The following is an 18,603-nucleotide window of genomic DNA, read 5'->3' as shown; positions in this document are numbered from 1 at the left end:
AAGACCAATGAGTCACTATGCATGCAGTAGAAGGGGAATTCAGATTGGATTTAGGCAAGCGGTCTTTATATGCACATCTCAGATAGAGTGTTATTCTCTTTATGCTTTGAAACAAATTGTTGATAGCAATTTCGTTGTGGCGCGCAAACCATTTATTGTGAGAAAATGTACCACCCTTTTAGGATTCCGACGACTAATATGATCCAGGAGCATCCTTCCACAAAAGGCACACCTTCACCATTTACAAAAACCACCTTGTCTCGCTTTACGTTATTTATCTCTGTAAAGAGAATTTCACCTAATGGTTCTCGTTCTTCAGATAAAGGTAACAGGATTCACTCACTGTGGTAAATCAGCTTCCAGAAAAGCTTCTACTAATCCAGTCAACAAATAAATATCTGACTGTGTGCATTTCCGAGGGAGCTTTACTTGAGACTGCATTCCACAAGTGGATTTTATTATGTTTTACTAGTTTTCCACTTAGAATGGTTAGTTTTTTTTGTATTATTCAAATATCTAACCAATGTCCAATTTATTTGCAAGCTACATGTTTACCTGTTTTACTAAACCTGCTTTGAAAATTTAAGTTGAATATATTTTTTTTATGTGGTTGTTTTTGTGAAACACAGTGCATCACACATATTTCTATGGAGCATTGACTTGAAAATGAAGCCAAGCTATGAATGGTGTACCGCCATGGATACCTTAAGGGAAACACAGGTTTGCCTTTGTGAGTCCTTATGTTTTGCCAGTGGGACTCCTCAATCATAGCTGATATCAACAGATTGTCCTTTACCTAAATAGCCCGCATTTCGATTCCTATAGGCGTTATGTCATTAATAGGCAAACCTATTAGTCAAATAAAAATGTGTTTTTGCATCCTAACAGTAGAAACCTTTTGTATATAAAAACGAACTGACTGAAACCATCCTTCACCAAACCACAAATCATGCTATGATACTTTAAAAAAGTGGGGTAGAAGGCTACCATCAAAGCAACAGTGGAAGGGTGGGAGAGCTTGGATATGATTGTACCAGGTACCTTAGTGATCAATAGTTGAATGGATTTGTTTCTGCGAATGGCCATGGGGACACTAAATTCAGAAATAGGATTGTGTTTAATTAACGTTCAGTGTGGTTCTTTACAGAATAGGGCCGTCTCCCACAATTTTAATGTGGTGCTCTTCGTGCCAGTGTGATGCTAAAACACTAAGAGTTAGTGGTACACTCTTTTTCTTTGAGTTTTGATCTTCCTCTCTCATAACTATGGAACCTTCTGCTATTTTCCTCATGTGAGTATGCCTCCAGGAGGTCATTCTTTGGATAGTTATGCTAGTCTTACTCCATTCCATGCAAGTTTTCATCTTGACATTTGGACACAGCAGTAATCACTGCTGCCTCCTTCACATTTCTTGTTGCAAGATTTGATTGACAAGAGTGAACAGGCACCTTCGTTGTAGCTGATGCAGGGGTCTCAAGTACGACAGCACAAATTCCAAGGCTTGAAGATTCCTGGCCAGTGAATGTCTTGGAACTGACACATTATCTCTTGCCATTTTCTGATGGTGCTAACATCGAAGATGCACTTCAGTAGCTTATTTGTGTATTTGCATGCTATTGCTTTTGTCTGGCCAGAAAAAGGACCTTCAGGAGAGCTGATTTTTCTCTTTTATTTTGATGGAAACTCTTCTCTTTATTCATGTTTAGCAATAGGTGCCTCTTTCTATCATTTGTCTTAGACATAATTGGCTTTTACTGTGTTCATCTTGGATGAGTATATCAGTGAAGTCGTGTTTGTTTACTGCTTAATTTCCCGAAATGTAGACTTGGCTTCTGGGATGCTCTCAGGACAATATATTAAACTGAGCCAGCTCTGAAATAGAGTGTGATACTCTGATGGTACTCTTGTCTGCAGTATTAGCCTTCTCAGCTCTGCTTAGAAAAATACAATTTGTATTAGAGAAACAACTATGTCTCCTTTAGATGAAAATGATCAATGGCTTTCAGAATAGCGCACAAGACTTAAATATTAAAAACAATAATGACCCTAAATATCTTTTTAAACCATAGACAACAATCATGAATATATTTTATAAATCATTTACTAAAGCATTTTTAAATTGGAATACATTTAAGGTCTTACGCAAATTACAGGATTTTCCAAAGAAGCCATCAGGACAATCGCAGTTTCCAGTTTCCTTATTACACTTCCCTCCATTTTCACAAGGCTTACAGTTGAACTGGCAACCTGTCCCCCACATACCATCATTACAATCTAAGAAAAAAAAAGTTATTTTAGTACAGTAATACCTATCAGAGTTTCCATAATAAAGCTGATGTGACACATAGGGCATATACTCTGCTTTTATACACACATTATGGTTAACATTTTCTGTATATTGCATACATTTCAATGGATAATGCCATGGGTTTAAAAGGAAGATGTGTATAATATGGCATTTATACTTTTGCAGTGTAATGAGAAGTCTACACATAGAAATAACAACTAAACTCTTAATTAACAATCATAAACAATATGACCAGCTTTCACCTTTAATGTAAGTAGGATCACAGGTAATTATGACTTCCTTTAAGGTTTTTGAGGATACAGTGACAAAACGGAAAGACAAATGCTGGATAGTAAAGCACAGAGAACATACAAATCAATTGTTTGCTGTAAACTGTTTGATAGATCAAGCATGAAACAGGGTTCTCCTAGTGATTTATCATTGGGAAATATGGAAGAATAGAATCTTGCTAAAATTCCAGAAGATAAAATAAAACCCCTAAGATGAAACATTATAGCAAAAGGATACTAAACTCAAGCAACATGAGAACTCTGTTGAATAAGTGCTATGTACAAATTAAGTAAAGGATCGATTACTCAAACAATTGATCAAACTAAAATTTAAAAAAATCTTTACAGAAAGAAGTACTGGTTGGGATAGGGCATTTCCCTTGTTATAAAAGTAAGTGTGCAGGGAAATTTGAATTAAAAAACAGCAGGGCGAATTCACAAAAGCATTTATGAGTGTGAAGTAGTACTTTTGTCATCCATTTTATATGCCCTTACATGCCTTCATCAATTGGCTTTGAAACATCTGAAATAGGAAAAAATTAGACTATTCAGGGAACATTCAGATACAGTACGTACACCTAAAAACTACTATGTCCTCTTCGCATTTTTACTGATAGAGTTTTGGATCTTTTGCAGTCGATTCACAAAACATGTAACAATATGTGAAAGAGTACTCTTGTAGTGCTACTTCCTGTACTCATAAATACTTTTGTGAATCAGCGCTCCTTTTTTAGCGACAGCTATTGCAGACCATGTACTAAGTATGTTACTGGCATATTCTAATTTTCCTCTGTTTGAATTTGCATTTATCCACTTTATTGATGGACCACAGATATTGTTATACCAGGTTTCAAAGAGAGCAAAGGTACTTTTTACTTAGTTTTTTTTAAAGTTCTGGCTACAGATGGCTTTAGCTGTTGCCAGATCTCATGTCACCACAACACGCTAGATACAACATAGAACACAATATTCAGAGACGAGTTTGGGTCAGACCTTTCAGCTACTGGCTTGTTTGTGGAAACGTTCATCAGACATTGGCTTGCTGGATTGTCTGTCACATTTTCAGATCAACCCTATGATATTTTGCATTTTCTCCTGTAGATTTTTGTTAGACTTATCAGCCTTAGGTAGGTCTTCCCCCAAACTTTTTGCCTTAATCTTTTATTTTTCTGCTGATCTCGTTTTTGTTGGCCTTATGCCTCTGCACACTTTACCACTGATCACCAGTTCTAAAGTGCATGTGCTCAACCCTTAAAACATGGTAACATTGGCGTCTCCAAATTAGCTTATTTGTAATGTATTTATAAGTCCCTAGTAAAGTGGCACTACATATACCCAGGGCCTATACATTGAAGGCTACAGGTGGGCCTACAGCACTTATTTTGCCACCCACTTAAGTAGCCCTTTAAACATGCCTCGGGCCTACCATTGTAGCCTGTGTGTGCAGTTTTTAAACTGACATTTCGATATATAAACGTATTGCTAAGCCCAAACCTTCCTTTTTAAGATGTCACCCCCGGGGTAGGCCTTGGAAAGCCAAGAGGGCCAATTTTTAATTGGTGTTCGAAATTAATTCAATTTAGGTAGCACACATCGAGGACTGTTAACCTGCTTGTACACCGATTATTGTGCATTGTTGCTTGATAAAATAAACAGTATTGGAAAGATTTCATTAGGAAATGGACCACTTTGACCCCTCACTATCTCAGCAGTTCTATGCTTACAGTTCCTATTGCTGCAGAGTTTCCTTCGGCCCCCAGTGCACACCTATTTCTGTAAATGGCTTGCAATTGGCTGTCTTGCAGAAATAACTTTGCACAGTTTTGGTGTTAACGTTGTCAATTCCCTGTCCACAATGGCAACATGGTGGACGTTGGTCCATTGTGTTGTGCTTCCACTGTGCTTTATCGGCTGTATCTTGTTAGCCAGCAATAATGTGTTCTATATTAGCAGCTAGAGTGTCCTCTGCATGGGTGGTGTTTTTAAAGTTAGATTATTGGTGTACAGGGAATAAAAAACTCTGGACTAATACACCTCCCCACCTTTCTCTCTCCTATACTTTAGCTAATAACCCATACCCAGTGACGTAATGAAACTTGAGTGGGGCCCCTGCAAAGTACATGAATCTGGCCCATCCCCCATGGGCCCGGTCAGGAGCTCTCAGGGCAGGGGTCCGCTGCCAATGTCGGAGAGGACCCCCCCCCCGCAGCTTGGGGGCCCAGCCGCACCTCAGGGGCTGCGGGGACTGATGTCATGCCACTGACCATAACCCCTCCTTCCAAATCATAAACTCTCCTTCTGAATAACCATTTCCTGCAATTCTTAACCTTTTCTAAACTTACTCACCCCACATCTGTAAAACAATCTTCTTGCAATTGGGAGTGAGGGAGGGAGGAAGCAGAAGAAACGTCTAAGAGATTAATTCAGGGATGCTACATTTAGAGGAAGGAGGACAAGAGAGAGCAGATGAAAGGAGGAGTGAACAGAAAAGGAGCATATGAGGAAAAAGGGTTGTAAAATGCGCCATTTTTCTGTTCCCTTTCAAATTTTTCTTGGGGGAAAACACCCCATGCCTCCTCCCTCGCAGTGTTTGCTTTATGCAGTTTCGGCTTAGTGTGACAACATTTACCAGGACTGATGTTGTTCCCGGTTCGTATATTTCCACCTATCAAATTACAGCTACAATAACATTTCTATTCAGGGTTTCAGCACAAGTGTATAATATTTAGAATCAGCAATGCCATATGAAACATAAAAATGTTGTTCCCTACATCGGACGAAAGCAACAGGTCTCCTGACATTAAAACGCGCAGTTTGTTGTTATACCTGAAATTAGTAGGAAATATACAATTATTTTATTTTTTCAGTTTGGTGTTTATGGGAAATTTATGAGAACGATGCTTTTATGTTTTTCGACTCGTAGCATCTCAAAATGGAGCTTTTCCTCTTAGAGTGGCACCCGAAAATGATCTAAAACGTTAAATGTTGAATTTATTACTGTGAAAGAACACAGCGGATAATATTAAAAGTGGTTAGACACATGTCAAGTAGTTTTAGTCGAGCAATTTATTCTGCCAAAACTATTTGTATTTGAAAACCGGAATCGTGCTCACCGTTTTCACAAGAGAGTCCAGTTTTCCCAGCAGGACACAAACAGCGGCCGGTTTTTGCATCACACATGGCCTCTGCATAGTCGTATCTCTGTCCACAATTTATGCCGAATGTCCCTGGTGCACACACTGATCGAAACAACACAAAGGGCATTTTTATGATTGACTGAAACACAGATGTGCTTAAGAACAACCGCAGCACAAATGATAGAATCTACAAGTACACATTTTTGGATGTTAATGGAATGGAGACTGCTTCGGTGATGACCGCCACTGGGGGAAGTTGTGTAAAAAAAGAGAATTATTTTCCTACATGAAGCGGAAATGCTTACAGAATGATTTAAAGTTTTGTTCAGTTACTTATTAATGAGTTTTCTAAAGTGCGTCGTATATGATTTTGTTTACTTGAGAGCGCTGAAAAGAGTGATTAACCCCTTCGCTGCCATGCAAAGTTCGCCGCGGTGCGGGCGGGGATCGGGGTGAGCGCGGCACTGAGGTGCACATTATGGAATCACAGCATCATGAGTCAAGGGTGGCGTGTGCTCATGACGGCGTGGTTCCATCATGACCCCGCCCGCACATTAATTCGTCCGCACAGGCAGGGAATTAATGCCGCGTGGCGGAGCGGCAGCAGCATGACGGAACCACACGGTCATGAGCACACGCCGCCCCTGGCTCATGAGGGCTTGGTTCCATCATAAGCATGCAATGGGTTCAAAAAAGTAGCTGATGGCAGCGAACATTTGAGTAAGTATGTCCAAAATTAATTAGTCATCATCCTTCTCCTAAGATGATTTCAGCTAAAGGCAAGTGTAAATAGTTTAGCATCCGAAGTTTTCTGAATCACTTTGTTAGAAATTGGGTTATTGGTTGACTGGGGTGTAAGCCCTGGTCAAGCAGCAACCACAACGCAAGTCAGAGTAAGGCCAGCAGCGGTTCCTCCGTTATGGCAGAGGAGCATCGCCACGCTTACTGTGAATGCAGCAGGCACACACATTAATAAAATGGTAATAAATACCATTTTATTAATGTGTCCCAGGCTTGTGCATTGCAGTGCAATAGCAAGGGGTGGAACTGATTAGTGCAATTGCACTATGAATGCAACCGCCTGCCAGTGCACAGATCAGATTGGCCGGCTGCCTACAGCCAACCAATCTGACCTGCGCACTTTAGAGCCTACACGCCCAAGGCTGAGAAACAGCTGAGGGATTGCAGTCGCAAGCCCCCAGCCTCAAAATGAGCGCTGGGTTATCCTGCTACAACCAATGGTGGAGCTGTGGTGCATCACCAGGATTGATTGGTTGCACAATGAACTTGGGCGAAAGTCCTTCCCTTTCCGGCCAAGTCGGCACCGAGAGGAAGAAGGAGGCCGCATCTGGAGCCTGAGCAACAGCGAGGACACTAAAAAGAGAAGCAGTTGGAAAGTAAGTTGTATGTATTAGTTTTTTTGATGTGTATTTGTTTTCCTAACCTCCTCCCCACCTCCGCCGTCTCCCCCGCCACTCCACCCCTACACCAGCCGCTACTGAGTAAGGCGCAAGCAAACCCAAATTAAACTGAGCTCAAGCCCCTGGTAGTTTGGCACAGAGCAGTTAGTCTTAACTTAGAGGCAATGTGTCAAGTATTTATGCAACTTCAAACAGTAAAACAGTGAAACACCACACAAAAAGATGGCACATCAGGTTAGAAAGATAGAGCTTAATTGAATAAATAAAGCAAGACCAAAATGACAAAAATCCAATTAGTCGAACTGGAGTTATGAATTTTTTAAAAACAAACTACAGCATAGCACCTAAAAGCATAAAGCACCAACTGCAGCTATCTGGTCATGCTGGACTGGGTTAAAGTCAAAAGTTTTGGCCGACCGTGATGGAGGGCGGGTTGGACACAGTCCCAGATTAGTCCCAGTGAAGTTTTACCATGTCAAGTTTTGGGCCAAGGGTCCTGTTTCCACTGTAGAGGGTCTCATGGAGCAAGGAGAGCGTTGCATGTGGTGGTTGGCATGACGCAAAGAGCAGGCTTTGGTGTCGGGGATGGGTGGGCTAGAGCTTTGCTTTAGTGGTCCCCGCAGGGCTGTCGGTACTGCTGTGCTAAAAAGTTCTTGCGGCGGCTTGCGCTGATTTTCAGTACAAGTGGTGCAGGTCCGCTGCAAACGGGCCTGTTTGTGGTAGCAAAGAGAACAAAGAACCTGTAGAACCACACCAAGTGTCCAGAACCTGACGGGCACCACTTGGGAGCCAGGAACTCACTGAAGACAGGTCCAGGAGCTGCTGGGGAGCATTATATGCCCCAGAGGCTCAGATCAGAAGGCCAGCAGCCTAACCATTTGAATCACTCCAGGTTCCTGGGTTCTGGATGTGTTGCAGGTCAAGTTCTTTCTCCCCAGGCAAGAGGGCAGCAGGAAGTAAGTAAGCACAGCAGGGCAGTAGCTCCTTCAGGGGAGCAGTCCAGCAGAGTGGCAGTCCTTTCAGCAGCACAGAAGTCCTTCTTCCTGGTAGACTATCCACAGGCTCAGAAGCATACTCTGGTGGTGTTGTCTGAGGTCCTTCTTTTATACACAGTTGTGCCTTTGAAGTATGAGAAGCTTCTAAATGCATGCCTCTGAAGTGCACAGGTGCATTTCTTTCATGGCCCTGGCTACAGACTCACTACAGGGGGCATGCAGTCGTTGTGTGGAGAAAGGACACAGCATATTCAGATGTAAGTGAAGCTTGGCCCAGCTCCTCTTTCCCATCCTCTAAATGATGCCCCAACCATTCACACCTAAGCTCCCATTGTGTGTGTCTGTCTAGGAGGAATACACAATGCCAAACCGCCAACTACACCCAGTCATGTGATCAGAGATAGGCTGCAGGCACCAAATGGCAAGGCAAGAAAATGCCAATTTTCTAAAAGATGCAAAAATTGTGCGTGACTTACCGTATCTCTCCTCCGCACTGCTAAATGAAGGGATTGCCCCATTTCACTGTGTCAAACTTTTTCTAAAAGTGGCATTTTCAGAATTGTAATTTAAAATTCGACTCCACCATAAGTTAGGATTTCAAATTTGGATTCCAGACACACCAAACATGAACCAGTTATCACTTCCCATTTTGAAATTACACTTATAAAATGCAATAACGCAACTCCAGTGCTATTCTGTGGGAGGGATAGGCCTTGCATTAGTGAAAAACAAATTTTAGAGTTTTTCACGACGAGGACATGTACAACTTACACGTAAATATCCTGCTTTTTAAGTACATTGCACCCAGCCCTCTGGGCTGGCCAGGGCCTACCCAAGGGGTGACATATGTATTAAAAAGGAACGTTTGGGTCTGGCTAAAAGGTTTATTTTGCCAGGTCAAAATGGCAGTTTAAACTGCACAGTGGAGAAGTGTGGCTCAGGGGTTAGAGGCAGCAGACCCGGAAGCTGAGATCGGTCCTGGACCAGGGTTCAATTCCCCGCCTCGGCGGGGTCTTGGGCTAAAAAAATTCCACGGACTCGATAATTCTTGCCCCGGTGCCTCCTCGACTCACAGGTTCACACTCTGCGACTCTGGGCAATAGCTTGCTTAATCTCCACAACGGCCCCTCGCGGCGGGATGCCTGACTTTCACCTTGTGGATAGCCTGCTATCTCACAGGGGAATACCAGGAAGGGTTCCCTAAGCAAGCGCCGGGACACCCACTGCGGGTAGCTGTGCGCTATATAAGCTCAACCACATTTACATTTACACTCACAGGCTCTGCAATGGCAGGCCCGAGATATGTAAAAAGGGCCATTGTAGAGGGTGGCACAATCAGTGATGCAGGCTCACGAGTAGCATTTAATCTACAGGCCCTGGGCGGCTTTAGTGCAATGCTACGAGGGACTTATAAGTAAATTAGATATGCCAAATGGGTATAAGCAAATGTTGACAACTTTTAGGGCAAGAGCACCAGCACTTTAGCACTGGTTAGCAGTGGTAACCTGTGCAGAGTCTTTAGGCCAGCAAAAACGAAGTCAGCAAAAAATAGGAGGGCTGAAGGAATACAGTTAGTGGGAAATCATGCCAAGGATGCCAAGTCTAACACACTTGTTGGGTTCAGAACTAAAGTTGGGACTGAGGAAATTGCCTATTGAGCTATCTTCCCCAGTGTTTTTTCCATTGTATTGATCAGTGAGCGATACAATGGGCTGAAATTGATCAGAAGCCTCCAGATGGGAAACATTGCCGTCTTTAGTGCGATGCGAACAGGTCAGCACCACCTGATGCTGACCTCCGGTGCCATGTTTAAAAATAACTTATGGGTTTAAAAGCACATGCTGTGGAGTTCTGTGCATGTCCAGCAGTTTTCAGGCAACAAGAAACATGTTTAGATAACTCTGGTGATTAGTGTTCCTGCTAGAAACAGATGGGTTTTTTCTAGTTGCAGTTTTAACTCATCATACAGTAGCACAGAAGGTCAACATGCCTACTGCAAAGAACGTGCATTATGCAGATCACAGAAGTATATTTCATGTAGATAGCTCACTGGGTTACTGTTTTTGTCACAGAGATTCTTTCTTACTTGCAGTTCATAAATTACAATCCTAATATAGTACAGTGACCTATGAGATGTCATCGAAGAGCTGCATGCAAACTGCTTGGTATAGTTTAGAATGTCATGCTTTTCCCCCAGTCTCTCATTATCCCAATGCTGCTAAAAAGGGTTAGTTTGGGTTGAAATACATTCTTATTAGTAAAACCAACTGTGGTAAATTTTAAATACTGAATTTGTGCTTCTCCAGACCAAACACTCTTATGTATGACATGTGATTCCTACACCTTGAAAACCTTATTGTCTTATGTAAAATTTCCTATGGATTTATTCACACACATATGATTCATTATCTTTGTACAATGTGGCTGTTGTAAAGTGCTGAGACACCCTACACTGGTATGAGTAGCACTATAAAACAAATAAAATCCATATGAGAGAAGGGCTATGGAGAGAGAATCCTTGGAGGAGGTTGTTATTGTGGGGTGCCAAAAAGGATTCTCACAACAGGCGCCAACACCGCTAAAGCCTGCTCTCCTGGGGAATATTGAGGTTTAAGTTTCTCCAGTTTTGCAGCAACATTGCTTATGCAATATGCTTTATGGATGGAGCTAACACATGGAAATTAATTCACCAAAATGCAAAGGGTAGGGCAAGTGACACCACAAGCCCTTTGAGCGTCATAACATCAAAGGTAATGACATAATATGAGCCTTGACCCAGAATATCCCTAGATAATGAAGTCACATGATCTTAACCCTGATTACATCACACTAAGGGGCCGATTTTGATGTCGGACGGAACTGAGTCTGTCCGAGATCGATTGAGTACTGGGACCCACCGACCTCCTGTCAGCGGTCCCAACCCAGCCATTAGGATATGACAGAATGCATTCTGCCCGGAATGCATGCTCTCATTGTAAAGAGAAGAGGTGCAGGTCATCGGTGCACTGCGTGGCAGACATCTCAAAGTGCCTGCCACGGGTGCAGGGATCAATAGGGGGTCACCATAGGTGTCCCTTCGGCCACCATTAAGATGCCTTGCACCCATGGAGGCAATGCTGGGGGCCCCCAATGTCGACTTGCAACAGCCTTTCTGTGTCGGAAAGGCCGGCACTGAAAGGATGTCGGAATCCAACATTGGAATCCCTCGGGCGGAATGAGCTGCCCTTGGGATGGCAGGAGACTTTCCAAATGGCAGATGGGCTCTCAGAGCCCATCGGAAGCCATTCAGAAATCCAGTTTGGATTCATTTCCAACTGACTCCATCCGAATGGGTCGGTGACAAATGAATCCAAACTGCTGATTACGATGCCGTAGGAAGGGCTTGACCGAGGGTCAGAGCCGTGTCCTATGGCATCGTAATCGGCCCCAATGTATCACTGATAAAGTTCCATAATAACTGCATGATTATTATAACAGAACAACACAGACAAATGTCAAAGTTATCACCTATATTAGAGTGCTGACATGATCTCTAAAAGAAACTGGGGCAAATCACCAGCCCTGAATTGTAGTGAGCGTGAGAAAAATGATGCATTGTAGAACACAGCTTTAACATAAACATGCAAAAATCATAGGCTTTGAAAGGACACTCGTTAAATATTCAGATCCTTTACTGGTGCGCCATTCTAAAGAAGCCTGACACTCCCTCAAAGTTGAACCCCTTTTTTTTCAAATGTGCTATTTGTCCTCCCTTATGCCAAAAATTACCTCCATTTTGCCAAGATCAGCATGCTGTCATGGGTGCTCCCCATATGCCATTGGTGCCGTCTAAGATAACTAACTAAATGCAATATCCCAGAACCAGAATTTGTGCATTAATGCCATCCACACACCATGGGTGACCCTTATGTCAAAAATTACCTTAGTATGCCAGGGTCAGCATTTTGTCATGGTTTCCCCCGCCCATGTGCCACAGTTGTTGTCTTTTATGCCAATAATTAGCTCCAATGTGCTTATGCCAGCATGTTGCTAATGGTGTCCCCATGTCCAGAATTTCCTCAAGTGTGTCAATCTTAGCATTTTTTCACTGGTACTCTATATGGCAAGAATGACCTCTAGTATGCCAGTAACAGTATTTTACCATGGGTGCTCATGATGCCAAGAACAGCCTTCAGTGTGCCAGTGTCAGTACTTTGTCACAGGTGCTTGTCATTCTAAGGATGACCTCCACATTTACAGTGGCATTATTTCACCATAAAAACCTCTGTTAGATAAGAATATCTTTCTGTAAGCAAGGGCAAACAGCAGACTCCCAAGCATAATACCTCATTCTTACTCACACTCACAAATACTCACGCTCATTCTCACCCACTCTCACTTATTCGTGTCACTCACTTCAACTCACTCATTCATTGCCACTCACTTTCTTGCACTTACTCACTATTATTCGGACTCACTAATAGCTTTCTACTCACACACACTTGCACTCAATCGTACTCTTTCATTCTCACTCACTTATCACTCACTCTGACTCATTCACACTCATTCATTTGCACTCACTCTAACTCAGATTCACTCTTACTTAATCATACTTTTTCACTCATTTGCACTCAATATTACTCTCACTGACCCTCTTTTTCCTCACTCTGACTCACTCATACAGTCAATCATCCACTGTCATTCTCAATCATTGTCACTATCACTGATTCCCAGGGGATGATGGATGGAGTGTTGAACATTGCAAGCACTCACCCCCAGTCAACTGATCTGGGTTTAATCCATCATTATTGTTTAGCTCGCTCCGCCACCCCAGTTCAGACATGGCCATATGCAAATCAGTCTGACCCTGTGCGTCATGGGAACAGTCCAGCCCGAACTGCCAAGCCATGTCTTCCCTGGACGGGACATTTACTTAAAAGCTACGTATACATCATGCAATTCCAAATTTAACATATTTTAAATGAATGTTACACACTCACAATATTAAACTATCAAAGAGTGCACAGTTGTGGTTTATACTAACCCATGAGATCATATGCTTGTTAAACCAAGCAATACCATATTAAATAACATTTTACAGTAGTGATAAAGATACAACTACACCTTGCACCTTTTTTGTCATGTGGGTAATGTGAACAACTTGATCTGCTCCAAAGTTATAGAACACAGCATAAAAAATTAGAAGAACTGAGTTCTCCTTCTCTTTCTGGGTTTACATAATATTAGAAGTGACGCGTGAAGGTAAGTAATCTGCACATTTGTATAAATGGCAGAAGCTTTAGAAAGTGGATAGCTTGCAAAGTTAAAACAAAAAATGAGAGGCAGCGACAATGGGCTTTTACTGCATCAGGAAACTGTTCCTGTGACCATGAGGTAATGCTGAAAGCAACAGATGGATTGGCGCCAGTTGTCACGGTTGACCTGCACTGCCCCTGGGCAAAGTGTCTCAGCTGATATTTCACCCCAACACAGGAGGAACCTAGAATCCACTCGCACCCAACATGATGCGATGACCCTGCAACATCCCCTGGAGTCGCCATTCCACAACTGCTTGCAGTGATTATAGGAGGGTGCAGTAGCAGACTGCTTTTCCATGATTTCCAATTCTGGGATATTTCAGATTGAGGCTCCCTGGAGGCTGGAGTTGGAAATAAATGTTAGAATATTACTGTATGTAGATATGTCCACAAGTAGGAAATTGTGGAAACTTTATTCCTAGTGTGGGAAATAGAAAAGAAAGATGGTACTGAGGTTAGGAATTAAGGGCCAAAGCGCTAATCCCTCCAGTAGAACCTTGTTTCACCCATATGGGCCTGATCTAACTAAAGCACTGATGTAATTGACAACCATGTCTATTGTTGTCATGTGTTATGTATTCTGTACACTGCACCGGAGCGCCGGAGCTCATGACGAGCTGAGCTCATCATGAGCATGGGGGCGCTGTGCATGCCCCCCTCCCCGCCAGCACAGCGAGGGAATAACCCCCGCAGCGAAGGGGTTAATAGCGATTTTTTGCAAATCGCTATTAAGGACTCGCAAAACAGAAAGTATGTGGGAATCACAATATTAATTGTGATTCCTTAATATTCCTTAATTATGGATTGCAAATTTCGATTCGCAATTAAGGAATACTTTCCCATTCATTCCTATGGGCCTAGTGGCCCATAGGAATGAATGGGAAGACATTTGCAATTTGCGAGTACCCATTAGGTACTCACAAATTGCGAATTCAATTTCAAGGGTACAAGGGTGTCAAATGGAAACCCTGTTGCACCCCTGAAATATGTATGTGTGCACACGTGGCGCACATACATGCCCTAAGGGAATGTATGTGTGCGACATGGCACTTTGAAAAATGCAAAAAAGTGCTTTTTTCAAGGAAATCGCAAATTACCACCAACTTGAAGTTGGTGGTAATTTGTGATTTCTAATGCCAAAATCGCACAACTTGGATGCTTCCTGCATCACATTTGGGGAATCTCAATTTGCGATTCCTTAAATGCAATCGCAAAATAGGGAATCACAAATTTTGCATTTCCCTATTTTGCGATGCCCTTTTGGAATGATACATCCCAAAATGCCTTTTCCCGTTCGCAAACGGGAAAAGGGCTTGATACATACGCCGATATGAGTACAGGAATAAGTACTACACAAATATTTTGAATGTACTATTGAACAATTTTGTGACTTGGTCCCAAACCATCGAAAATGGAATAAAATTGGCATATTCCAGGAATAATTCAAATTTTACATACACTTACTATAAATAGAAAGGTGTGTGCCCTCTTTACAATTTTAATAAGGAGTTACAAGTGATGAGGCCTATTCACAATGACATGTAAACGTATGTGAAAGAGTACTCGTTAATCTTTATTTCGGCAGTTTGCCATAAAAGATCAGCATAAAATTAATACAAGACAAAACTCAGACATCAGTATTACATCAATAGCGGGATAGCACACGGGTACAGAAGAGAGAATGCCCCAAAACACAACAGCCTATACTGTAAAAACAGTTGAGTAAATCAGTACTGATTAATTATTTACAAACGGTCTATAATATTACGAATTAAAACTAGAAGCGATTTAACAATATAGCTAAAATCTTAAATAAAATGACCTGGTACAAGAAATTTATACAGAAACTAATACGTAATCTGAATCAGGGATGAAGTGCCCTGGGAATTAAAAGCAATCTCTTATGCCATGCTGCTTCAAGAAATTTAGCCATTGCAAAAACGGTTACTTTTGAAAGGTCAGTCTTAAAAATTCTAAAGGCCTCAGAGCATTTAGCAAACCCTAGATTTTTACATAGTGGAATTATCCAAAACCTTCTAGCCGCAATGTAGGCAGGGCAAAAGAAAACTAAATGCAATTCATCTTCAAGCCTGCAATTGCAGCCAGGACAGTTTTCCAGGGAGTGCTGCTTCCATTTACTGGTAAATGCTCTTAGCGGAAGAGTGCCATACCGCCATTGGAGATATAATTTCCTGGCCAGATTCGGAAAAATGTCATCAAGAACTGACTCAAACTTGTAGAAATCTTTCACCCCAAGAAAAGTGTTAGCCAAGGAATCTGGGCGTGTACCCTGTGTGTGAGATGCAAGATTGCATGCGTGGAAAGTTGCCACCAGATGTTTGCGGGACATTCCCTGACAGGCCACTTCGGGATCACTCCACAGGGTCGGAAGACCCAGCCGGGCAAACTCAGTTTTTAGATATTTAAACCACGGGATGTTCTCTATAGTAGGAAGAGCAAGAATTTCCTGCAATTCCTGCCTATAGTTGGCTAACTCAGGAGTGGACCATAATCTTCTCCAAAAGGTTAAGGGCTTTACACCCAATACTTCGTCCAAAGGTTTCAGACCCAGATCCAACCTAAGGGGCAGAAGGGGGGTGCTAGCCGGTAACTTTAAAAGTTGTCTGAGAAACTTGTTTTCAGCAATGACTAGCTCTTTTTTGCAGACATGTCCCCAGAGTTCACTGCCATAGAGAATCGCATCTCTGGCCTGGAGTCTATAGATCTCCAACGGGGGGGCTAACGGTCTAGCAGATGATTTATTAGAGTTAACTAGCCTGATTATCCCCCCTGCTATTTGAGCCAATCTGAGCTGGGACTTAACTTGATGATCGCCCCATTCCAATTTATCATTCATGGTCACACCCAGATACTCAAACGTAAAGACTCTTTCTAACCTGTTCAGGCCTATAGAGGGGTTGGGGCATGTTTTTTTGGGGGGATTAAAATTCATGTACTTGGTCTTGAGGGCATTTATTTCGAGACCATGCTCTCCACAAAATGCCTCAAAGCCCTCCAGAATACGCTGAATCCCCATTGGGGATTTCGACAGCAGCAGGGTGTCGTCCGCAAACATAATTGCGGGCACCCTGCTGCCGCCGAGCCTTGGTGCATCTGTGTTGGGGACCTTATTTAGGTAATCGATTACCCCATTGACAAAGGGGCAAAACAGGGTCGGTGCTAGAACACATCCCTGCCTCACCCCTCTGCCAACGGGAAATCTTTTTGAAAGGCTACCCATCCTCCCGCACCTAACCTGTGCATAATTATGTATGTGTAGACGAACAATGATGTCTAAAAAAACAGGGGGATGCCTAGTTTGGCGAGTACCGTCCATAGTTTACTCCGCGGAATCAAATTAAAGGCTGCGCGGAGGTCAACAAAGACGGTATACAGCGTACCCCCCTCCACCCGCACCGTCTTCCAAAAGAGGAGGGCCAGAAGAAAAATTTGGTCCGTAGTTGAGACCTTGCTCCTAAACCCAGCCTGGAACGTGCTTAGGATTGAATGATCCGTCATCCATTCCTGCAGGCGGTCAAGTATCAGCCTCGCGAAGATTTTTTGTGAAACATCAATGAGGCTGATTGGCCTGTAATTGGCTGGGAGCAGAGGAGAGCCCTTCTTGAAGATTGGTACAATTTCTGCGCCCAGCCAAGTACTAGGAACCGCCATTCCCCCAAGGATTGCGTTATAAACTTCCAACAGGTAGGGGGCCCAGACCCTAGGTTGGTGCTTGAATCGATCTCCTGGGATTTTATCTAGCCCGGGGGCTTTACCCGATGGCAGCTTAGATATTACATTGAGAACCTCTCCCAGTGAAAATTGCATTGCCTCAGCGCCCTCCATAATTTTAGATTGCGCGGTTGACCCGCCGGAGAGTAGAAGGTGTTCAAACGATAGCCCATCTTGGTGCTTGGGCAAACCAGGGCTGACCTCTTCATAGAGGCTGCGAAAGTGGTCCTCCCATACCGCAGCCGCTATATTGGCCTCCACAGCTTGAGTCGGCTCGGCAGACCCTGTTCTCACTATCTGCCAAAATTTGCGAGCATCTCTAGTCTGGAGAGAGGCCAACATGTTTTCCCAGTTAGAATAATCCCATTCCACCTTTGCATGGTGGATTGCTTGCTTCAGTTCCTCCCTCCTAATCTTGATTATCTCCGTGTCCCTAGGGTGCTTCAATACAGCGAGGAGGTCGGCCTTTGCCTTCCTACAAGCTGAATTGAACCAGGAGGGTCTTTGCCCCCTGCGGGGCCCTTTCCGCGCAATTGGGTTTAGAAGCTCCGCAAGGATGTCCACCAATTCCGTATGGAGGGTGCCCAACTTAGAAAACAATTTTACTGGAGAGGGTTGAAAAATAAGGGCCCCGACGTGTTCAAATACGGGGAGGATCCGTGCATAGAGCTCGGGAATGTGGGCAGGATTGTCCAGGAGCTTGGCCCACCTCACTCTACGCCTTTCGTTAGTTAAAATTAGTTTAGGATCTAACGATGCCTCTGCAGGCTGATCTCCGGTGGGACCACCGGGCGAAAGCAGAGTATAAAAACTGTGGTACTGCTAAGCGACCCCAAGAACTTTGCTGAAGCAGACAATAGCCTCCAGCTACCAGGACAGCCCCCAATTATAAAGGTGGGGAAAATTGGCATCGTCCCCACTTCTGACATTCCCAATGGTACCAAAAACCCTCACCTATTTAGAACTGGATGACTGTATTAGTTGTAAATTTTTACATGGTCTTGTAGAGAGGATGAATTGGGTTATTTGATCTAACTTACAGCTGGCAGTAATCCCTGTTTCCCACATCATAGGGCCCAGCATGTGCCTGCATATTCCGTTATCCCCTAAGAAGTTTGGAGGCTGCTCTAATCATTCACTCACCTCAAGAAACAAAGGGCAATACTAGGATAGTCATCCTTGGGATGTGAAGTAAATCCCAGAAACAGTGGAATACCATATGATCACTTACTGTTACTACAGGCATGTATTGTATATGTTAGAGAAATCCTACAGATGCACTGTTGTCAGGGTGTGTTTGTACACCCCTGGGGAGATGAACCTAAGGATTACCCTGATGGGTTTGCAATTTCAGGCCAAGGATTTCCTCTTGCACTGCCTTTCATTCAGTGCAGTGTGGAGGGTTAATCCTTAGAGTTCCTTAGAGTCTACCAGATACAAATTA

General features: G+C 43.1%; 1 protein-coding gene across 1 annotated transcript in view; it reads right to left on the bottom strand.

Moving 5' to 3' along the window:
- Positions 1-18,603, bottom strand: part of LOC144790753 (uncharacterized) — a 752,701-nt gene that overhangs the window by 148,781 nt on the left and 585,317 nt on the right. Inside the window, exon 19 of the mRNA XM_078665457.1 lies at positions 2,143-2,274. Within this exon, the coding sequence (XP_078521583.1) occupies positions 2,143-2,274 (132 nt within the window). The remainder of the gene's footprint in view (positions 1-2,142; positions 2,275-18,603) is intronic.

Source organism: Lissotriton helveticus, chromosome 11 (assembly GCF_964261635.1).
Source record: "Lissotriton helveticus chromosome 11, aLisHel1.1, whole genome shotgun sequence".
NCBI lineage: Eukaryota > Metazoa > Chordata > Amphibia > Caudata > Salamandridae > Lissotriton > Lissotriton helveticus.
The sequence above is the reverse complement of the archived record's forward strand: the minus strand, read 5'-3'. Positions and strand labels throughout refer to the sequence as shown.